Here is a 24,136-nt window from a genome sequence, read left to right as displayed (position 1 = left end):
AACTTCATTATGGATACTTGTATAAGAAAAGCATTAAAATATTTATTAAAAAAAACTTTGGGGATATTAAACATTCCTTATCTTCACCCCTAAGGGCTGCTCACAGTTATTCATAATTTCATTTATTTCATCTTGTAGGGTATTCTAGCAGTTATTACATTACTTGTTTTTGTTTTTGTTTTTTTTTTTTTTCATTTTGTTCATTGTAAGCATCTCTTGTCCTTTTCACACTGAGATTTCTGAGAAGCAAACCTCTGTTGTCATCTCTGTAAGCCCAGGGTCTCTAAAAAGTCCCTGAAATCGATAATTTGTTGGATGAACAATGAATAATAGACATTTGCCTAAGTTTTTAGGCATATCATCCTAAGAGATCAGGTCTAAAGAAGAAGTCTGGAATGGTCCAAATTAAAGCAAGATTGAGACTTAGTCATAGCATGGGTTCTGTAAATAAATAAAATACAGGAGAAATCTAGGACTGAGTCTTAGATACCATCCATAGATGGGACCAAAGGAAGCAGTATTTTTTTAAGATTTTATTTACTTATTCATGAGAGACAGAGAGAGAGGCACAGAGACACAGGCAGAGTGAGAAAGCAAGCTCCATGCAGGGAGCCTGACGTGGGACTGGATCCCGGGTCTCCAGGATTAGGCCCTGGGCTGAAGGTGGCGCTAAACTGCTGAGCCACCCAGGCTGCCCAAAGGAAGCAATATTGATGATAATGGAGATGGAAGGTTGTGGGAAGAAAATAGACTAGTATCTTATGGAAGAGCTTTATAAGAGTATCAGATATAAGATGGAATGAGAAACATTTGCTAGATATGAGTAGAGGGATGGCAGTTTTAATTTTCAGAGAACAGTCTATTAATGAAGTGGGAATAAAAACTTTATTTAAGAGACTTAAGGAAGATATGAGGGGATAGGAATGAGAATCAATGTGGATCACTCATCCAAGGACTGACATGAAACAGGAAGGTGAAATGAATGCTAGGTATAGGGAGACAGTAAGTAGGGTTCTAGCAAGGGTAATTATTAATTTTAATGTTAGAAATTTTTTCATTGTCAGCCCTCTAAATGATGCTTCATAAAGGATGTTTAATTTTGAAAGTGTTACATGTAAAGTTCCATGTTTTACCAAGTTGATGTCTTTCCAAATATGGAGAGCCCTAATTGAGGTGGGTGGAGATTTAGAGTCTAATAAAGATCATAACATACTTTTGATACAAGGGCTGGTATTGGATGATTTTAGTTTGCTATGTACATCTGTTGATGAGAGTACTGGAAGAGAAAGGAAAATAAATTCCAGTGCAAGGCAATTCAAGATGGTATGAGTAGTATATGTATTGTAAGTCAGTTGTTGGCAGAGGGGTATATCTAGCTTTTGGAAAAACCAACAATGACTGGGCCTTAAATTAACAGGTAGCATCCCATCACTCGGTCATGGAGCATCTAAACAAAATAAGTAGCCCTTGCTTATAATCTAAAGAGAGAAAGGCCATCTCCATGAAGTGAATAGAGCACAGCAATAAACAAGATGATGATTCTGTGACACCAAAATTAAGACAAGTATTTCTTATCTTTTTAAGGTAATCTGCAGGGATGCTATGCATTTTAACTATAATATGTGTCTTTCCTTTCCTTTCTCTTCTGTATTGCCAGTCTTTTAAACTGTGATTTAGAATGGGTGGTTAAGTAGACATGTGATGTGGGAATCGTTAGCTCTAATTTATTTTTTTGAAGATTTATTTATTTATTTATTTATTTATTTATTTATTATGAATTAATAATAGAGGCAGAGACACAGGCAGAGGGAGAAGCAGGCTCCACGCAGTGAGCAAGACGTGGGACTCGATTCCGGGTCTTCAGGATCCCGCCCTGGGCTGAAGGCGGCGCTAAACTGCTCAGCCACCCGGGCTGCCCTGTTAGCTCTAATTTATATACCAGCCTTCATTTCTTTGGACTTAGTGTTTGAAGCAGTTAGAAGAATTTTAAAAAAATAAAATATATATAAATGGTGTGGAAATAGAAGTTCAGGACCTTGGAGCCTATGGTGTGTCACTGTCCCCTTGACTTTCTAACCAGCCTGTCCCAAACTTTTAGGGATTTTTTTCAAGGGTCTCTTGGGGTCTGAACACCTAAGAATAATAGGCTTCCCTTTTCTGATTTTATTTGGTCCATCATTCTCCAACCTGTATTTCCCAGAATTATTAGATAAGAAAATATACATAAGGATGCTCTCTTTGAATGAAAACCTATAATCATAGATCTGATTGTTGGCCTTTTCTAGATGAGAGATTAATGGAGGCAATGTTTGCTGGAACATTTTGGATTTATTTCCCCTGGTACTGAATTTGTAAAATTATTACCTTTAAAACTAAGCTCATACTTAATGCCTTCATTTCCTTTTTGCACCACTCTTTGGGGCTGTTTGCCTCCTGCATGGAAATTTCCAAGAATCATAAGCCTTAGGAGACTTAAAACTGGAATTTCATCAGTTTAAAATTTGCAAAATACTTTGGTTCAGAGAAAAAAGGGCTAGTCTACTCCTCAAATAATACCATTTTCACATGATATGTTCCTTTAAAGGTCACATCATAAGACAAGAACATGAGATTTGTTATTGAATAGAAAGTGAGGAACTGGACAAGATTTGTAAACATTTGAATAGAATGATAGTCGGGTTACCCCCAACCCCATATTCTTTCCTCCAGGCCACATGAACGTAGCTGGTGTAGTCTATAACTGACTCTCACTTTATGGGGTGTGGAAGTCCATACCTTTTGTTTTTAGAGCATGTGAACCTTTTATAAATGTCTCTAACTAGCCGATGGTCGGACAACCGAAGATCAAATCGACAGCCAATCTGATCTCTTGGCTCAGCCATGCCAGATACTGTTTGGTCCCTAAACCATTTTATTTCTTCCTTGTTCTTTCAGTTCCCTCTTAAAAAATAGAAGAAACCTCACTACTTATTTCTCGGTGCCTGGAAGGACAAAATCCATTGTGACTTTCTTTTTCCTTTGGCTTTGGTAGACCCTTCAGGTCCAAATTTCCTCCAAGATAATGCCCAAAATAATTATAGCAGGGACTTGAGATTTTGCATACTTGGAGTGCTAAAAGGTGAGAAGTATTCCAAAAGAATTGCAAATTTTGGTTAGTGAGAACACTGTCTATCTGTTCATAAAGGCAGTGGTGGCCTATTTTATTAGTAGCTATTTTGAGAAATGTGGCAGGGCTCAGTGACCTTGTAGGTTTGGGTCCATATGAAGGCAGTAGTAGAAGTCACTGCCCTAAAAAAAAAAAAAAAAGAAAGAAAAAGAAAGAAAGAAAGAAATCACTGCCCTTGGGTGGACTGATCTTCCATAAATACCAACCTGTCAAAGAGAAAAATGAAGGGGAAAGAGCCTCAGGCCTGTATGAAAGATACATAGACCATCACATTTTCTTTTTTTATACTTTAGAAGTTCACTTGGACCCCTACAGAACATGGTGTCCTGTTGCAGACTGTCAGACGGTGTGCCCTGTTGCATCAAGTGACCCCGGACAGCCTGTGCAGGTGGAGTGTCCTTCTTGTCACCTGAAGTTCTGCTCATGTTGCAAGGATGCTTGGCATGCAGAAGTTTCCTGTAGAGATAGTCAGCCTGTTGTCCTGCCAACAGAGCACGGGTAAGAAAGGAAATGGTCTTTGGGATTATTCACTGATTTTCTCAGAAACCCCAAATATGTTGCTTGGAGGAGTTATCTTGCGATTGAATGTAGAGATTCGTTATTTCCCTGTGGAACTTCCCTGAGAAGTGTCTCAGAATTGGTGAGTTGTTAACAAAGAATAATGAGGAAAGCATTTCTAAGGGGATTTTAGTTATTTACCCCTGGAGAGTCTCCCAGATATGATGAAATAACTGTTTGCATAGATCTGGATTTCTCTTCAGGTGGAGAGGCGCATGGTCCACAGGTTTTCAGTAGGAAGTCATGGCTTTGTCCAGTTATTGGCATAGGAGTCACGACCACCTGCTATTGATTTACCTCATTCTTCCTGCTTGCAGAGTGATGCAGAAATAATTTTGTTACCTGACTATGCTGCATGCAAGCTTTGAGGTGTGCCAGTCATGTCAGAGCACTGCAATAGAAACAGCAGCTCTTCAGGGCAGTGCAGTGCTAAATTCACAGGTTCTAGAGGAAAAAGGCTACATCTCTCAATACTTTGTGCTCTGCAAAGATGGTGCCAAGGTTCAGATTCAGTTACAATGAGAAGCAGTTAAATCTGTACCTTTCAGTTCAGAGGGTTTTTCCAGCAGTAGAAGGGCCCAGAGTCAGAGACCTTTGTGCTTGATCCCTTGCTTTGCTTGAGTCTCTGGCTGTTATGCATTGGCAAGAACAGAGATGCCAGTGTTCTAGTCCAGTTGGCTTACTCACCCCACAGCCACAGAGTGTGTAGGACCATTCTTCAGGAATAGTAACACTACCTGGCTATGATACCGTGCTCGAATCTTAGATCAAGCAAACCAAGAGAAAACTAGATGTAATGCACAGGGCAGGCACATCCCTTCTTAGCCAGTACCCTCTGCATTTTCACTGCCATGGCAGGAGGGTCTGCAGGTATCATAGGACGATGTAAAGATCCCAGAGGAGAGAGGAGTTGGGTTCTGACATTGTCACTTGCTATCTGTGGGACCTCATGGGTGTCGCTCAGCCTCTATGAGTCAGTTTCTCTATTTGGGAAAAAAAAGAAAGTGGAGGGGAGAGAAGGAAAATAATAACTGTCTCACTGCTGTAATGTTATTGTGAATACCAGATCTGATCTTGGATCTGACCACACTTTATGGACTTGATGTCACTGGGTGCTGGTTTTGATGAACAGTAGCTAAAGGGCAGGCTGTGCTCTGGCTCCCCTAACCTTTCTCCTTCAGCGCATTCTCCTTATTTTCTATGCCCCTTAAGTCTGTGAGCCCTTCGGAGATGATCTCTTTAATGATGCTGGGCATTTCTTTTTGAGTATTGATTATTGCCTCCCTCGACCACTTCCATTTGTTTATCTGAACAGATCATTGGAAAGATTTATCTATGCCATGTCAGATCCTGAGCTAGTTTTTCTACTGTGCAGCAGACTTCTTGTGTTTTTGATTTAGACAGCGTATGCTCAGAGAATGAAATAATAATTTGGCAAAACGATGAATTAAGTCAGGTATGGCACATCCAATTAAATAATTCGCTCCAAGCCAAAGAGAAATAAATTAGAGTTCTTTTTTGTTGTGAGTTATCTGAAGGACTAATAATCTGTGTCCCTCCTCTTTTTTACCCACACCCTCTTCTGTGGAAGTAAATTAAGCTCAGATAAGAGTTCACTACCTACCCATCAGGGGCCCTAGGAATTCAGATGGTGACTAATTAATTATACTGAACCCACTCTTCCCCACCTCTCGTTAGTGTGTACATTCTTGTGGTTCTAGCTTTTAAATGAAACCCTGGCAGCGTTCTGGATCCCCACCCTATGATTTCTCATCCTTTCTGTTTCTAGGGCCCTCTTTGGGACAGACGCAGAAGCGCCCATTAAGCAATGCCCAGTTTGTCGGGTTTATATCGAACGCAACGAAGGCTGTGCTCAGATGATGTGCAAGAACTGCAAGCACACGTTTTGCTGGTACTGTCTCCAGAACCTGGATGTAAGTTCCACCCGGAAGTGTCTTCTCATGTGGTCTTTCTCTACACTGTATCTGTGCCACCACCAGGATCCTACAGGCTTTCCTTTTAAAATAGTGAGGAGCCTATGTTTGTCCTGCAAAAGAAGTTTATTTTTCTTAGTGAAACTTTCTGAGCCTGCTTTCAATGTCTATAAAATGTCTCTTTGAGTACCTTAGCTGTGTCAGCACAGCTTTAAAGGCAAGCTCTTGTTTTAGGGACATTTTCTGCTTTGGGGACACTGTCTCCTTTTATTATATTACATAAGGAACTATCAGCGTATTCATTTTATATTGCTGCTGTGACAAAGTACCACAAATTTATTGTCTTTAGTTCTGTACTCTGGAAATCTGACTTGAGTGTCACTGGATTAAAATTAAGGTGTCCTCAGGGCTGCATTCTCTTCTGGATTCTAGGGGAGAATCCAATTCTTTGCTTTTTCCAGCTTCCAGAAGCTGCCTGCATTTGTTGGCTTGGGGCCCCTTTCTCTATCTTCAGAGCCAGCACATCACATCTCTCCAACCCATTCTTCCATTGTCACAGCTCCCTCTGACCACAGCTGGGAAAGCTTCTCAGTGCTTAAGGACCCTAGGATTAGATTGGCCGCATCTGGATGATACAGTGATTAGGTTGACCATGTCTGGGTGATACAGTGATTAGATTGCTATGGTCTGGGTGACATAGGCCCTCCTCCCCCATCTCAGGGTCTTTCTTTAGTGACACTCCTAAAGTCCCTTTTGCCATGGAAGGCAACATGTTCTCCAATTCTAGGGGTTAGGCCACAGGCATCTGTAGGAGAGCCATTATCCTGCCTATCATAATTTGGTTGTCCTCTTGTTTTTGAACTTAAAGAAAAAAGCCACTCAAATCAGTAGGATGTCTTAAATAACCATGCCTCATTTGTTGGCACAACAGTGGCTCCCTTCCCAGACAGAGGGATCTGTCCCAGTGAACCTTTCCCCTCACCATTCATGAAGCACGTCTTGCCCAGTTCAGGTGCAGTGCATTCAGTCCCGTGCCAAGGCTCATGGTGACCTCAGAGGTAAAAAAATAGTGTGAAGGACTGATTGGCAGGTCTTAACTCCAATGCTCGTGTTTATTCTAACACACGTGTGCTGTCACAGAGAGGAATAGATAACTCCCTGTTGTGGCAATCTGGACTATTGAAATATGTCCACATCAAGGGTGAACCCTCCATCATGGTGAGGTGGACATTCTTTTCTCATTTTCTCTCATTTCTTTTTAAAAGATTTATTTATTAGAGAGAGAGAGTGCATGCACATATGCGCTCCTGTGCACAGGTAGGGAAAGTAAGAGAGGAGAGAGAGAGAGAGAATCTCAAGGAGACTCCACACAGAGCTGAGAGCTCACTGCAGGGCTCAGATCTCACGGCACTGAGCTCACAACCTGAGCTGAAATCAAGAGTCAAATGCCCAACCGACTGTGCCACCCGGCACCCCACTCAACTTGTCATTTCAATCGCCTAGTTCATTACAACTTGATAAGCAGTTGTGGTGTTTTAGTATCACACACTCCGTGAGTCCGTGTGCAGTTAATACGGGGCGTGTGCTGCCACCACCTGCGTGATTTGTAGCTGAAAATGAGGTAAGTTGTTTCAGATGACATCTGTGAGTAAGAATTTTAATCAGCCTGATCTCAGTGTTTCAAGCAGAGGTATAAATTGGGGGAAAGAAAACTGACATTTTAGACATTTCAAAAGCTCGGCAGCTCAGGTCGAAAGAAAGGTTTTTGATTTTTTTTTTTAAATTGTATTTCTCATAACCTCTTGAATTACAATTCTGTGTGATATTAGACCAATCATGATTCCAAACGTGTGATACCCTGGGTGTGGTTTTACTGATTGCATACCCCTCATGTTTTACAAAGGAAAAGATTCTTTTCTCTTTGCCTTCAGGTTTAACCAGAATATTAATTGGGTTCATACGCACAAGGAGGCTGAGCCCATGAGGTTCTTTTTAAGAGGCAAGGATGTAAGGGAATAAAGATGTGTGCCCAGATCTCTCCATCCTTTGTCTGAAATATGTTCGGGGTATGGTGTTGCAAAGAACACATTGTTCTGTTTCTTGGACTGTTCTGGGGCTCGAGTTGAAATGGTACAGATGTTAGAAGGCTGGATACACAGACTTCAAATATTGAAGCATCTTTTTCTGGTCATTGTGTTTTGAGATCTCATCTTCTTGGTTTTAGCCAGGGGTACTGGCTTGTTGGTAATGACGTTTTTCTCTTGACAAGTGCTCTGTGTCAGCTGGCGGTGTTGATCTTTGTTTATAGGAAGGTTTCAGAGCATGGGTCTGGGAGCAGGATGCTTGCCCAAGAGCCAAGCCTGAGACAGGCGACCAAACCTAAGTGATTTTTGAGTTTTGCTGAGGTGTTGGGTTGGGTCCTCATTCTTGGTGTTTCAGAGGATGAAATGTTCTTAATCTTCTGCTTTGAGGACCTCATAGACTTGTACCCTTCCATTGTCTCTCCTGGGATTTCATGTTGCACTAACGTCTCCGTGTATTCAGTTGTATCCCATTTAGAAATGAGTCACACTATTCTCAAGCCTACATTTCTCCCTTATCCCATTCTCTCTCTCTCCTCTTAGAAACCAAGCCTCAAAACAGCATCTTCACCTCTCGTTGACACTTTCTTACCTCCAGTATTTAAATACACTCAGCTTGCCACATCATCACAGTTTTGACTGTGTTTCTCCAAGGCTTTGAGTGACGTCTTTTGAGTAAAATCCAATGGATATTTGTCCTCCTCTTACCTAAATTCTCTGCTGCTTTTGACATCTTGACATCTGTTTCAGTGATGACATCTCTTCTGGTTTCCCTTCTACCTTCCAGGCCACCTCTCAGTTTCCTTCCCAGGTGCCTCTTCGACCCATCCTTTATCTTTATTTACTGTTTTTTAGAGTAAGAGAGCAAAAAGGGGGAGGGGCAGGGGGAGAGGGAGAGAATCTTAAGCAGGCTGTGTGCAGAGTGTGGCACTCTATCTCATGACCCTTGAGATCATGACCTGAGTCAAAATCAGGAGTTGGATGCTTTACCCTACTGAGCTTCCCCAGGCTCCTCCTCCTTCACCCATTCTTACGTGTTTTATGTTCACCGTCCCCTTTGCCAGTCTATTCTCTCTCCCTGGGTGATGTCATTTCCTGCGGTTTTTCTCCACCCTATGTACATGATTCCCAAGTCTTTTCCCCCAAATTCTCACCTGTGTAATCAGCTGCCTTTTGTAATCAGTACTGCTTGGATGTCTCAAGTGTGTCTCAAGTTCATCGTTTTGAAAGTGTGGCCATCATTTTCCCAGCAAAGTTCATCTCTCAGTTGTCATTTCTCTCAACCAGGTTCCTGCCTCTGCCCAGTGGTTTTCCCCTCATCTGCGATTACTTCTCCTCCTCCTCCCATCGTTCGTTACCTTCTTAGGACCCCATGTCTCCCCACGTCTGTGTTTCCCAGCTCAGCTGCTAGCGTTTTTTCTCACGTGTTTCTTGCAGCAGCCTGCTGGCTGTGTCACTCCTAGTCTTCGTTCCATGGCGCACCTGGGCTAGAGCCGCCTTTCAAAGATGAGTGCTCAGGACACTCATCCTTTCTAGACTCAGTCAGGAGTCTTGATGGTTATGATCTGTTTTCACTCAGTGATTTGTAAACGTACTGAGGTACATTCTAAGATCGTGGCCTTGAAATTTGTATTCCCTGAAAGAGCTTCTGCTTCCACCAAGGTGATCCAATGTGGTTAGCATTTATTTCTCATTTCAAAACAGCGTTCTCACCGAAACCTCTCTCTTTGTTTTTCAGAATGACATTTTCCTCAGACATTATGACAAAGGGCCATGTAGGAATAAGCTGGGCCACTCGAGAGCCTCAGTGATGTGGAACCGAACACAGGTACCCTGCCCTTGAAGGGAGTGTGAGATACACTGCCTTGGGATGGCTCACAAGGCCCACCTGTTCCTTCTCCCCACCCTGTTCTCTACTTACACATCCCAGCCTAGGAGGTTCTGGGGAGTACTGGGGGCAGGGCCAGGGAATAGTAATGAAGCAACTGCCTAAAGTTAGTTCATGAGCATGATACCCCTGGGGATAAGTAGAGGGGCAGGGCTCCAGAGCAGCCAAGTAATTAACAGTGACCTGCAGAATGAAGGCAGATATTCTTTCCTCTTGAAAAACACAGTAGAATCACTTTCCTAAAGCCCCATAAGTCGTATTTCCTATAAAAGGCAGTGCTCTAAAATCCTATGAGCCCCTGCTGGGGCTTAGATCCCTCTGTACATGCCATTGTGTGTTTCTGTGGCAGGTTCAAAGGGAGTCCTGGTTTATTTTTAATAGTGTTTCATATTTATTAAAGACTACGTTCCTTTTAAGGGCATCAGTGTTAATAGCCTAGTAATCGTTATTAGCATCCCTACGAGACTGTCAAGGAGACCGGGTAGAGAGAGAGCCAACAGCAACAATTCGGGATTACACGGAGCTTGTGCCAGAGCTCAAATTAGCGTCCAGTTTGTTCCTCTCACCTCCAATCTAGGCCTCGCTGTCTCCTGGGTTTAAATCCAGTTCAGATCATTGCTGGGCATTGGCCAAAAGTTCCTATAATTGGAACTGTTTTATGTGCCTGCGGTGGTGTCTTCGCTCAGGGTACTAGAATAAATTACCATAAACCGAGTGGCTTGAAAATTAGAAACATATTTCCCCTGGTTCTGGAGACTAGAAGGTGTCAGTGTGGTTTGGGTTGTGGCAAGGACCGTTTTCCTGGTCTGTAGATGGCTGCCTTCTCACTGTGTCCTCACATGGTACTGGACTCGGGGACAGGAAGCAAGCTCTCTGAGGTCTATTTTTAAAAGGGAGAGCACTAATCCCATCATAAGGGCTGCACCTTCATGTCTTCATTACCTCCCACAGGCCTTCTTTCCAAGTACCATTGTACTGGACATTAGGATTTCAATATATGAATCTTTGTGTGTTGGGGGGCGGGGGGATAAAACATTCAATCTGCAGCAGGTGGTATAGTATCCATATAGGAAGATTTAACTGCTCAAGTAGGCTTTTCTTCCAAATTTCCAGGTGGTGGGAATTCTGGTGGGATTGGGCATCATTGCCTTGGTGACTTCACCCTTGCTGCTCCTGGCTTCCCCGTGTATAATCTGTTGTGTCTGCAAGTCCTGTCGGGGCAAGAAGAAGACGCACGATCCATCTACAACCTAAACCTAAAGGACTCCTCTCATGTCCATGTGCCACAGACATCTAGGGTTATAAAGAGAAGCACAGTGATCAAGCCCCCACTTAGTGAACTTGTCTCCTCCTTGCCAAACTTTGAAAGTGCCTCTGTGTCCAGACTTTGAACTCGCCTGCCTGCCTGCCTGCCTTTGGCATCAGAAAAGGCCATGGCCTGGTGGGTGTGTTCCTGTGTAAAGACAACTGAGTTCTGCCGTCTAGGCTGTGTCCACGGAGCATGTCGGAAGCTTTGAGGTTGCTGAGAAGGGACTAACCCATCGTCATTTTATCCTCCGGACGATCCCACTAGACTATTCCAACTTCCAGCCGCATCCAGGGAGCCTGAGTGAACGTAGAATTAATGTATTGTCAGTTGGCAACACGCATCGTAACTGAGCAGCCAGAGTCTGGTCTGTGTTGATTTGACCACCACAGGGGAGAAACCCACCCCACCCCTGTAGGAGGGAAAGGATAATACACTTTAAGGGGAAATTGTCCTAATTGCCACGCAGCAGGCTGCGGATCTTAGGGAGTGGATATGTCGGTGCTGCCTCTGCAGGCTACTGGGTGTGCTGTTCCCGGCATTCCTACGGTGACTTGGCAGGAACACAATAGGTTTCTCCATGTATGATCTCAGCTTCAAGCAGGAGAAACTGCTGTGCACAGGAAGTTATCCCTTCCCAGTGTGAAAGGGTTGCAGCCTGTAAAACAATGTGGCCTGATTGAGTGGCTCTCCTTAGGCAAGAGCAACTTTGATAACGTGATAAATTCTCCTCCCACAGCCAGTAGCTGTGGTCTACAGGATTATTTTATGTGAAATACGGGTCGAGTGGCAGAGGTTAAAAACCTTCATCATAGGTACCAGAGCCCTTTCCTGAGCTCTGTGTTCATGCACCCAACACATTGAGAATTGGACCTAAAAGTACACACCACAAGTGAGTATCAGAGTCCATGTGTACATGAATCTGTGTAACTTGCTGCATACCTAGAATTTCCATCCATCGGGCATGCTTGAGTATATCCAGTGGTACACACAAAATAAATGTTTCCTCAAAGCCATTCTGTGTTTCCTTCTGGGACTAATATGGTTTATTATAAATCAACCTAAAGGGTTTTTTGCATATTATATATGTGAATTTTGGTTGCAAGTTCATAACTTACCCAAAGGTCTACACTCATAAACATAACTCTTTGAAAACAATACATAATACAATGTCATGCCATCTCTGTCTGTAAAAACACTGATAATCAAGTTATTTACATATTTTGAGACATAACTCAGAGCAGCTCTCTTTTCAGCAAAGGTTTGTATTGCTCTTTCAGCAAAGGTTTGTATTGCTCTTTCAGCATTGGTCAGGGCAATCCAAATACTTCCTGTGTGTACAAAGCACTGATAACACAACAAAAAATGTAAGAGATAAAATGTAAATGCTTTATCATAGATGCTTTGGGTTGGTATTGCCTTATTGCGACTTATGTTTCCCATATCCATCGGTCAGATTTTGAATAAACGGGTTTTGAAAAGACAACAACTTTTTCTCCAATGACAGGATTGCATAATTGCCATTAGCAACGTAGCCTGGTGCTTCAGGAGACCATGTAGAATGCTCATAGAGCGCTCTCCTTGAAACTAGCAACACTGCATCAGGGACTGTCCGAACCCATCGTCTTTTCCCGAGGTAACTGGGTAACTAGGTTATGAAATTGCTGCTATCCTGGATCTATTATTAAAGAATGATGCTTTGCCGATGTAACAGAATGTATCCTAAGTGGGGATGTGTATACTTAAGGAACTTTGGTTCACACGTACATAATGATATCTGATATATGTATAGTACATCTCTTGGTCGTGTACATTTTTATTTACCATTTGTATAGAACTTAGATGAGAACTCTGGGAAAACTTTTGAATGGCAACCAACCAAAAACATTTTTAATCATGTTTTGGAAATTTCTCAATCTTAAGTGTCTTTATTTTCCTTTGAAACTCTAAACACTTCAGAACAAGAATACCCTCTTCTATCGATGTATTTCATATTAGTATAAATATAAGTTGTACATAAGTTTGAATAAGTTGCTTTGTCTTAACACTGCCTCAGTATAGCAAAGGGCATTTATAACTGCTCAGGGGATCGCAGGGATTCAGCTGAAATTGAATTTTTCTATGAAGAATGTCTGTTGTGGCAATGTACTCTGGCAAGAGTGAACTCTCTGACCTTGATTCCGCAAAGAATCTTTGAACAGGGGCTGATTTCGAATAACCTAACATCCTGTGTTATCAGAGGCGGAGGTCCTAAATTTAGAGTTAAAGGTAGAGAAAGACATCCATACTGTTTCCTTGGCAAAACTGAAGGAACTTGTCTTCTCATAAAGGTACTGTAACAGAATCAGCTACTTATTTGTAGAGGATAGGGAATAGGGTGTTGATTGTGAAGCAGACTTTAAACAACTGGATTTAAGTTTTTAAATGTTGAAAAGTGCCTGGAAAATCGTAACTTCTTCCTTCTGTAGCACATGAATTGGCCTGTGTAAGATTGTCAGCATCAACAGGAACAGGTTAGTGGGTCTAACCTATATGTCTCTGGTCCATCAAAGGACAAGATGTAAGCTGAGGTAGAAACTTTGTTTACAAAGGAGATAGCGGACAACTTGGGTAATAGAGATTGATGTTTTCTTTTGAGATGATTGGCCAGGGAGAGAGTTCAACCTGTCTCCTTCCTCTGTATGTCAGCCCTATCTTCTCCTCGTGATCCTTTTTCTGTCCTAGGAAGAAATATGGTTCTACATGATGATGTTTGGATATCATGGCAAAAATCTTTGTTCTTGGAGCATATAGTCTATTTGAAATAGGAATCGAAACTCCTTCACTAGATTGTAATCTGAATGTAATACCCCACCCCACCCCCGTTTCCCACCCCTCATCCAGAAACACTAGCAGATATAAGGGCACAACAGCTAGCTGCTGACCCTCCTGGGAATTTTTTTTCTTGTTATGGGGTAGGGAGGCGAAGGGGAAAGGCCTGTGGAAGCAGATAATAGAATCGTGTGCATTCTGTTTGTTCACGCAATGGGTGTTTGCTCTGGACTTGAAATCTCTATTTTGATAAAGAAGCCTTTGAAAAACAAGGAATTCACAGTGTGGATTTTCATGTATCCTTCATCATGAAAACTTTACCTATCTAGATTTGAAAATCTACATGTTTATGTGAATGTAAATCACTGTTTCTTGGAACCCCAAATTGTCTCTTAAAAACTATTCAGAATCTAAATATGTGTTATTTAACCCTTCTCTACACAGTGCTTGACTTTCTGTTCATGAATGGATGCCTTTATGTATATAGAACCGTGTATATATGTGTCACTCTGAAGACAATTTCTTAATGCCTTAGATGAATGACATTTTATGAAGCTGTCAAATGATATCTGTAGGCTGTTACATCTCATGTTGATTCAAGATCCAGAAAGTTTTGTTATGTATTTAAGAAATTGCTGTTGTATTTTTTTTCTGATTATTTGAGAGGGAAATAGCTGTTTTAGTCTCTGTAGCCCCAATAAATGCAGAGGAGGAAAGCAAGCGTGGCAAACCTTTGTTGTGCTACATGTTTCTAGACACATTCAATTTTATCCTCCACGAACCACCCAAACACTAGTAATTCCTAGGTTCAGAATTTACAGAAAGCACCCAAATCTGTGATACCAATTTATGCAAATAACTCTTGCTATCTTGTTTCTTAAAAAAAAAATGAGAGGAAGTATAATTGCCTTCACTTGTTGCAGGCATTTGTGTTGTGTGTACGATATTCTACACGGTCAGCGCACAGGCATTGGTCCTTATCCAGAGAAGTAACCAATAACCGAGGTCTTTGATCATTCTAATAAAAAATGCTGCCAGGCATCAAAGCCATTAGTTCTCTAAAATGAGGGTTGGACTACGTGCTGTCTATGGCCAGTTCTAACCTTCCACAAGTCTGTTGGAGGAATGTTAATTTCCTGGTTAAGAAAGTTAAGGGAATTACATGAGTGTTAAGGTCATTTCCATCTGATTAGTATTCAAGGCAGGACTCACCAAAGGTTGAATACCTTGTAAGTTGGTTACCAACTAGAACTTGTGTTTCTGCAAAACTGAAAGCTCACATTCCTATCTTCTTGTGTTGGTTCCTCTTCATTGACCATTATCTGGCTGCAGTAGGATACTGATGACAAAGACTTAGGATTGACCTTCCGATTCAAATTCCGTAGTCTCATCACTCAGTTTTGAGGAAATCAGTAAGATCATATTAAAAGATTTTTTGGGTATGGCTTCTTAATTTGCTTAATCATTTCCTAGAATGTCAACATTATTTCATTTTTTAAGTGTCATTGTTTGCTAAACTTGAGTTTGCATCCCCGAAGAATTATTGAGTGAACCATTTTATACAGCAGTGATTTTAATCAATGCCCAACTGGCAGACTCCGTGCCATGTAAATCATGAGCCTAGTGAATCTGAAGGAGAATTATAATCAGGTTTCTCTGAATTTCAATTATTTTCATTTGTTAGATAATGTATGTTTTGACCCTAAAGATAGTATCCCGCTCCATGTTATGAGAAAGAAATGAACTTCATCAAATAATTCAATAGCAGTTACAATGTTTGACATATATTTTTACATATGTTTTTTAAAGAACTTTTGAGAACAATCATATGAGATAAATGGAGTAGATATTATACCTATTTCATAGAGAAAGCAGTGGTTTTATGTTCCTGTCTTGCCAAGGGTGACACGACTGATGAGTGGCAGCCAGAAAAAAGAATATGAGACTCCCTCAGAATACTTTCACGCTTTCATTAGTTAGGAATTCTGATCTGATCCTGCCTCAGTCCTGTATCTGTGAGTTCCAAGAGCATGAACTCCCCTCTCAATGATCTGCATCGGTGGAGGCATATGAAAGAATAATTTGTTATTTCAAATGATCATTTAGAGTCTGTGTTTTGATGTGACTGGGGCAGATTGCCTCCCTTGAGGTCAATCCCAGTCACTCCCTCGTTGTGGAGGAGGAGAAGAAATCATTCGGTGGTGTGTGTCTTGCAAACAATGGAACTAGAATTACAGGTGGGTCTATGTCCTTATTTCAGATGCCAACACATTTGTCTCTTCTCCACAATATAAAGTATATTCTCACAGGTTCCTTTAATGTTTACAGTCAACCCTCAGAGCAATTGTTAAATCCAAATCTTTTCCTTTTAACACAACCAGCTTTGTGTATATGTGGCCAATCTTTAAATCAATCCTTCGATTGGCAGTTTCAAAAGCAAGAAATGGGGCACTAAATGATGAATTTATTGAATGAATTCCTAACGTGTTTAAAAGAAGTTGTGCTTTGAATTCCATGTTGCCTCTATGTTCTTCAATTTTATCAATAGAATTTTATCAGTTTTCCCCCTTTTTTTATATGTTGAAACTGAATTCAGGCTTTAGATGAAAATGAAGTCTGATGTTCGCCATTTGTAGTTCCTTAATGATCTAGTGTGATCAAAGGAGTGTGATCTTCTTTTTGGAGGAATGGGTGGGTGGTTAACATTAATGCTGTTGAATGCCTCCAAATAAAATGAACGTGAAATTTTTCTCGAGTTGTAAGACTTCTGATTATTGATCAGTCTGGACTTAATTTTTGAAGCCAAGCTCATTTGTTTAACCAAAAGCAAACAAGTCCAGAAATCCACACACCGCCCTCCGTGATGTGTCCCGAATTCAAGCCTGGCCCTGGGACTTTGGCACTGCGAGGGCACGTGAACAGAATGTCGAGAGAGGGTTGGCAAATCTGATGTCACCATTGGCACAGAACAAGCAGGCAGTGTCCTCTATTCTCCCTGCCAACCCCCCCACCCCAGGAGTCCAGATGGTGTAGGATCAGGGGACCTACACCCAGCTAGCTGTAAGATGACTGCAGTTCCAGGTGTCACTTTGCTCTTGATTGGTTATGTGGTCTAGGCCCAACCGCTTATCCACAATGTCATTTCATTGTCCTGGCTCAGGCCAGATGAGATCACAAGTGTCAGAAGGACATTGCTTTTTAGGAGGTGTGAGGAAGGGAACCATTGCACTGTGTGTGCTGTGGCTGTGTGGGTGGCAAGTTTTCAGCCAGACACTGTTCCCAAAGGAGAAGATGGGGCTAATACATTTCAAGCCTGTGAATGTGGATCGAGGGAGGAATGACCTCCCCAGATAATATCTTTCTAGGTTTTAAAAAATTCCTTTTTGTTGCTTTTCCATAAAAAAATATTTTGCAGACAAATATTTATCTAATTGTATGCGCCATGAAAATGGGAGCTATGTGGAGAGAAAAAGGCAAAATTCATATCAACACAATGATTTTGGTGGTGGGGGGAGTTTGCTGTAAAAACTTGCATTTACACAATGTCATGTATGCAAAGTACTTTAAACACAGTCTCTTTTGCTCTTCATAATACTCCAGCAAGTAGTAGTATTATGTCCCCCTGCCCCCAATGACAGGGGAGAGGTGAGATTCAGGGGCTAGATGACATGGCACAAGGTCACACGATGGGTTAGTGGCAAAGCCAGAAACATCTTTCATGAGCCAGCACAGGACCTCTTAGCATTATTTTAATTTTTTTTCAGTGTCTTGAAACAATGCATTTATTAACCTCAGTGTCTGTACATCAGAAATTTGGCATGATGTAGCTGAGCTCTCTGCTCGGCATCTCTCTGGCTAAAGATCAAGGTATTTTAATTTTTAAAGATTTTATTTATTTAGCAGAGAGAGAGTGTGTGTGCACAATCGGGGAGTGGCAGGCAGGGGGAGAGGGAGAAGCAGACCCCCCACTGAGCAGGGAGCCCAACGCAGGGTTTGATCCCAGGACCCTGAGATCAGGACCTGAGCCTCAGGCAGATGCTGACCCTCAAGATCAACATATTGACTAGGTGGTGTCATTTGGGGCTCAGAGTTCTTTTCCAAGCTCACTGATTCCAAGCAGAATTCAGTTCTTTCTCGTGCCTTCCTTGTGGTCCTGTGTATCTACAAGCCGCGTTGAGTTGTCAAAGTTTGGAAATAGCAGAAGGCCAATGAATCACCCAAGTAATGATTAGTAAAAGTTTATTGAGCACACACCAAAAAGACAATTTGTGAACAAGGAGCACTCACTGAGCCAAAATATGGAATGAACCTCCGTGTTAGTTGTTATAAACCAGCTTAGATGGTGAGAAAACAGTGTCTATCCTTCACAGAGATTGGTTAGGATATTAAAATTCCCTTAAATGATAATGTATTTGTCAGTGGTCGCCTCCTATCAACCTTAGGAGGTAGTTTCAAGTGTTGCATATGATTTTCAGACATATAAGCAAGAAATGACCCAGGTCAAGTTAGTCTTGCAAAATAAGCTAAATTAAGCTTTGTTTGTATCACTCAACTGGTTTTAAACTGCAATTCAGGGAATTTTTCAAGACTGGTTTCTATTTATTTTTATTTTTTAAATCCCCCCCCCTCCCATTTTGGTCATTCTCTCAGGAGGCTGAGAGTACTACCAACAGTATGATGTTACTCTTACAACCGTTGATGTTGTCAGGCTGAAGAGTCCACACATTCGATGTTTTTGTGCAGTTGCATCATCAGGCCAAGATGTAGTCAACATCTTCATCACTTCTGTGGTCATTGTTGATTTCATCCAGTTGTCTGATCCTGACAGATACCATTTGGTGTGTGAGTGGCTGCTGACAGATGTTTAAAGCCCTAGAGAATACAGAACAGACTGGAGAAGTTGATATGATCACTATAAAAAGAATAATAGTCGAGGATTGAAAAGTTTTCTAGAGCAGAGGTTCCCAGGAGCCAAGCTTTGGCCAATTAAATAATTCAAATGGGTTATAATTTTTGAACTTACATAGGCACAACGCGATGTATTAGCAGTCACATGTCCTCATGATTACTTAGGACAGGATGACATGAGGATGTTTTGTTTTAAGAGGTGGTACTGCAGGTGGGCTTCCACCTAAATTAGCTTCTATATGATGTGAGCAACCAGGTAATTTAATGAGAGCCATTTCTATGGAAATAAAAGGCAAACCAAGGTTAATAGTTCAAGCAAATTATAAAACTGGTTCCTGAGTTCAGAGGGCAACCTATTGAGAGGACTTCTGGACTTTGGGTTGTAAGCGTCTTCAGATGGAGCAGGGGCAGACAGTGGTGATCTGTCTGATTTTCAGGTTTGCAATGTGAATGTTTTGGATGATTTTTCTGAGTGGCCACATTGCAACAGGCATGAAGATTGTCCCCACCCATGAGCTGTCTCTAAAGTTTTTATCAAGTAGCCCAGCTTTAGTGTCCATGGTTTCTGGGAAAGGGCAGTTTTAATTCCATAGCAATTCCAAAACAAAAGAGTGGGAGAAAACTGGAAATGTTAGCTCTTGGAGAGCTCTAGCCAAATGTTGGGAGAAACTAGGAAAATTCAGAGTTCAGCCCAGTTTATAGGTAGAACATAAAACCTCAAAGACAATGAGCCACTCCAAATCTGATATCCATAAATATCAGATAACTTTTCTCTATAAATCATCTTCATTTTCATCAAAGATAACCACAGTAGTAAGTCTTATCTGTCGGAAAATTAAGTCTAGTTTCAATAAACTTGTCCTGATTATTTATATAACCGCAGTAAGCATAGTGATTGACCACATAGGCTCTTTTAAACCTGCTTTGCTGGAGCTTTTCATAAGGAATCCTCAGACTGGACTTTCAAGTCTCTTGAGGCTAGGAAGCCGAGCCAAGGCCTTGTTCAAGGAAAACAGATTCTTACTGAACTTATGCAAGCACATATAGTGTCATGAAAGTAAGAACATTTTATAAGAGTTTTTGAATGCTGGAGGGATCAAGTAGGGAGAAAGAAGTAAACGTTTCAACCTTTGTTGCAAAGATACACTCTACCAAATTGCTGTAAATTACAGAGAGCTTAAAAGAGGAAAGGGGTCCTTTAATTCTTGAAAACAAAATGCTAAAGAACTAGCAGTGTTTTAAATGAAATCATAAAAAGTTGTAAGCATTGAGGTGCCTGGGTGGCTCAGGGGTTGAGTGTCTGCCTTTGGCTCAGGGCGTGATCCTGGGATCGAGTCCCACGTCAGGCTCCCCACAGGGAGCCTACTTCTCCCTCTGCCTGTGTCTCTGACTCTGTCTCTCATGAATAAATAAATAAAATATTTTTTTTTTATTTATTTATGATAGTCACAGACAGAGAGAGGCAGAGACACAGGCAGAGGGAGAAGCAGGCTCCATGCACCGGGAGCCTGACGTGGGATTCGATCCTGGGTCTCCAGGATCACGCCCTGGGCCAAAGGCAGGCGCCAAACCGCTGCGCCACCCAGGGATCCCTATATAAAATCTTTTAAAAAAATGTTAGAACCATCTTCATCAGGTCATTCAGTCCCTCGTAATGATTCCTGCTTTGCTTCTTGGGTTAGCAGCTTTATGAATCAATCAGTTTTCCATCAGAGTTTTAGAAATTCTTTCTTTTTTTTTTAAGATTTTATTTATTCATTCATGAAAGACACACATACACACACAGAGAGAGGCAGAGATATAGGCAGAGGGAGAAGCAGGCTCCATACAGGGAGCCCGATATGGGACTCGATCCCGGGACTCCAGGATCATGCCCTGGGCCAAAGGCAGGCGCCAAACCGCTGAGCCACCCAGGGATCCCCCAAGTTTTAGAAATTCTTACCCAGTTTGGTGTCATGATCCTCAAGTTCTCAGAAACCTGCATTAGAGAGTACTTGTCAGGGTCTTTTCCATGAATCTCTTTGAAGATGGAGTATTTCTGTTCATAGTTCAATGTAAATGCTCTCAGAGAAGAATCAAGATGAAAGCAATAGCTGTCTGTAAATGGCCAAAGCCTTAAAAGTGGCCATGGTTAAAGATCTGATGAGAATTCATTGTAATGCAATTGACAAGGGAATGTGGTTATTTCTGTGCCATACTTTTTAAAATTATAACTGATATCATTATACTAAGACCTGTGAGATTTTAGGAATTTCATACAAATATCCCCTATAGAAACTTTAGCATCACCTCTTATTTATTTATTTTCCGTCAAATTTAACATATACAAAAAGTTACATCGTTGTAAAAAAATATTAACTGTTTTAATAGAGAAGACTCAGTTTTCTTAACTAACCGAAGACCCGACAAAGACAAAACACAGAATCTCAGTTTGTTTTTTTTTTAATTTTTATTTATGATAGGCACACAGTGAGAGAGAGAGAGGCAGAGACACAGGCAGAGGGAGAAGCAGGCTCCATGTACCAGGAGCCCGACGTGGGATTCAATCCGAGGTCTCCAGGATCGCGCCCCTGGCCAAAGGCAGGCACTAAACCGCTGCACCACCCAGGGATCCCTGAATCTCAGTTTTCTAGGCAGATCACATTACAGATAAAGAAAAAACTTTGCTTACAATTTCTTTTTAAGAGCAGATCAATAATCTAAGAAAACAGAAAACCAAATTCAAATTTTACAGCAGTGTACTTTTGATATTAAAACTCTCCTTTTTTTTTTTCTTTTGTAGCTTAAAGAAATCCATTCCAGGCTTAGACTCAACCACACATAAAATTCCTTTCTCAAGATTCCTCTCCCACAAACCTTCTACCACTTTCCATATCCATTCAACTTTTGTATCTTTTTCTCTTCTTTTTTTGGAACAATCATTTTACTTCAGGACAAAATTGCTTTCCTTTTTCTTCACCAAAAACCAACCAACCAACCAACCAACCAACCAACCAACCAACCAACCAACCAAACTCCCTCCTGTCCTTCAGGCCTTTCCTCATTTAAAAAAAAAAAAAAAAAATCTATTTTCCTAATCTACTCTTCACATACATTGTTTTCATTCATTTTTATTATTTCTAACATTTTATTTGTACATATGGATTATAAATTTTAACTCTTAGTAATCTTTAGTAATCTTAGTTATCTTTCCAGAGAAACCTCAGAAGCAAGCAATTGTGAGCTATCATATATAAGCATCCTGTATTGAAGTAGCAATTTGTAAATACATTTCATAATTTCTAGAAGTGTGTTCTTCTTTAAAATAAAAATTTCAGGACACCTGTGTGGCTTAGTAGGTAAGTGTCTGATGCCTGATTTCCTCTCAGGTCAGGATCTCAGGGTCCTGGGATCCCAGCCCCACCTCAGGCTCTGTACTCAGTGGGGAGTCTGAGGCTTTCTCCTTCTCCCTCTGCCCCTTCCCTGTCTCCCTCAGATAAATAATCTTAAATTTTTTTTTCAATGTAGCATAACACATGTTTACTAATAAACCTAAATATCTCTTGTCTCTCTATAAAAAATTAAAAGCCCAAAGTAAAATACACATGTTTGTCATTTAATGCTTATCTTATTTTTAAATGACTTACATATTCAATAAATATCTATTATTTAATCCAACTTAGAAAATTTTCCTATTTACATTGATTTAATAACTTGCTTTTACAATTAGGTTTGGATTAGACATTAAACAGCTAACCATTATCTTATGATATTTTTCATGTTGACAAATTTTGAAGACACACCCACTTTATGAAACCAACAAACTTAAAATAGCTTTTATTTATCAAAGATTATCTCAGATCATGTGAACTTGAAAATCATTTAGGCTAGTTTCCGTATTTCTAAGAATATACTTGATTCATATTAACACCTAATTTTCTTTAAACCGCTAAGTAGAGCTCTGTACAAATACACTTTGGCAAAATCATCTGGAGGTAGAAAAATATCATATCTATAACACACATACATACACATACATAAACATACAGAAAGATACAAACAGAGATCTTATGGTTTTTGTTTAAAAAGCTTTAGCCGTGACTCAGGGATAAAACTCAAAAGAACAGTTGTATCCAAATTATGTTCTAACAGATGAACTAAGTTAAGGTTACTTGTTCAGATGACCAAAGTTTTTTTTTTTTAATTAAATATTTTTATTTGTATGCTATAAGGTTTTATTTTTTCATGCTGTAAGGCTTTAGAGCTATTTTTGGAGTCACTTTATCTTTTAGAAACTTCTCTACACCAGAGAATGTATTTCATTATCCCTGAGAGGTTTGGAATCCTTTCTTTTAAGGATGTCCCTTATGGTGGATTTATCTGAGTTTGATTCCCCAAAATAGCCACTACAATTTCAAAAGTTCACTCATTTCCCAAAAAGCCTGGTCCATAGGGCAACTGGAACCCATCTCTGTCTTTAGATACCCTATGGGGGTACATGGGTTGGTTCAGTGGGTGAAGCATCTGCCTTTAGCTCGGGTCATGATTTCAGGGTCCTGGGATTGAGCCCCACCTGGTCAGGCTTCCTGCTCAGCAAGAACCTGCTTCTCCATCTCCCATCTCCCTCTGCTAACCCCCACCCTGCTTGTGCTGCCTCTCTCTCTCTCAAGTACACTTAAAAAAAAAAAAAAAAAGATAACCTACGAAGTTTTAACTATGAGGATCCCTGCTTTCCAACAGCTATTAAAAAATACAGGCAATCACGTTTCCCCTACTTTTGAACAGAATAGAAGGACTTCCCAAGAAGCTTTAACAAACAAAATCAGAAAGCAAGCTTGCACAGTACAGTGGGAGGCTCAGAATGCAAAGACAGAGGAGCTTAGGTCCAAGAGAGACCTTCAAATTTCAGGGTTGATGAGAAAGCAGTGAGCTTGTGGGCTCTCTGGGTACCAGCACCCATTTGCTTGCTGTCATCAGACTCACTGGGGGTCTTTTTTGGATCTCATTTCTCATGCCATGGAATGGCAAAAGTTCAGAAATAACAGAAGTAAAGCCACTGAATCGCCAAAGTAGACATGAGTAAGAGATTACTGTGCATACACCAAAAAGGACAGTTTGTAAACAAGAAGCATTCAGATTAAAATATGGAATGAGGCTCAGCAGATATTGTGATAAAGCAGCTTATATAGTGAGAAAGCAGGGATTGATTAGAATATTATAATTTTCTTAAATGATAGGAAATTAGCACTGATTACCTCACATCAACCTCGGGAAACGGTTTGAGTTTTGCTTAGGATTTTCAGAGGCACAAGCAAGAAATGACCCAGGTCAAGTGAGCCTTGCAAAATAAGCTAAATTAAGCTTTGTTTGTATGACTCAACTGGTTTTGTCTGCTTGGGGGAATTTTCAAGGCTGGTTTCTGTTTGCATTTTATGTTAACCCAAGTTCTTTTCATATTCCAGATCTCTTTGACTTTCTCTTCTGCTCCATCTCTGATTTCCCTGA

General features: G+C 40.8%; 1 protein-coding gene across 4 annotated transcripts in view; it reads left to right on the top strand.

Annotated features, from left to right (window-relative positions):
- RNF144B (ring finger protein 144B) overlaps positions 1-16,494 on the top strand; it is a 172,944-nt gene extending 156,450 nt beyond the window's left edge. For all 4 annotated transcript variants that reach the window (XM_055322531.1, XM_055322530.1, XM_055322529.1 and 1 more), the window contains exons 5-8: positions 3,460-3,664; positions 5,514-5,658; positions 9,478-9,567; positions 10,741-16,494. In XM_055322531.1, coding sequence (XP_055178506.1) covers positions 3,460-3,664; positions 5,514-5,658; positions 9,478-9,567; positions 10,741-10,881 — 581 coding nt within the window. In that variant the 3' untranslated portion in view covers positions 10,882-16,494. The remainder of the gene's footprint in view (positions 1-3,459; positions 3,665-5,513; positions 5,659-9,477; positions 9,568-10,740) is intronic.
- The last annotated feature ends 7,642 nt before the right edge of the window (positions 16,495-24,136 follow it).

The sequence above is a fragment of the Nyctereutes procyonoides genome, unplaced genomic scaffold, assembly GCF_905146905.1.
Source record: "Nyctereutes procyonoides isolate TBG_1078 unplaced genomic scaffold, NYPRO_anot_genome, whole genome shotgun sequence".
Lineage (NCBI taxonomy): Eukaryota > Metazoa > Chordata > Mammalia > Carnivora > Canidae > Nyctereutes > Nyctereutes procyonoides.
This window is presented reverse-complemented; position numbering and strand designations above follow the sequence as displayed.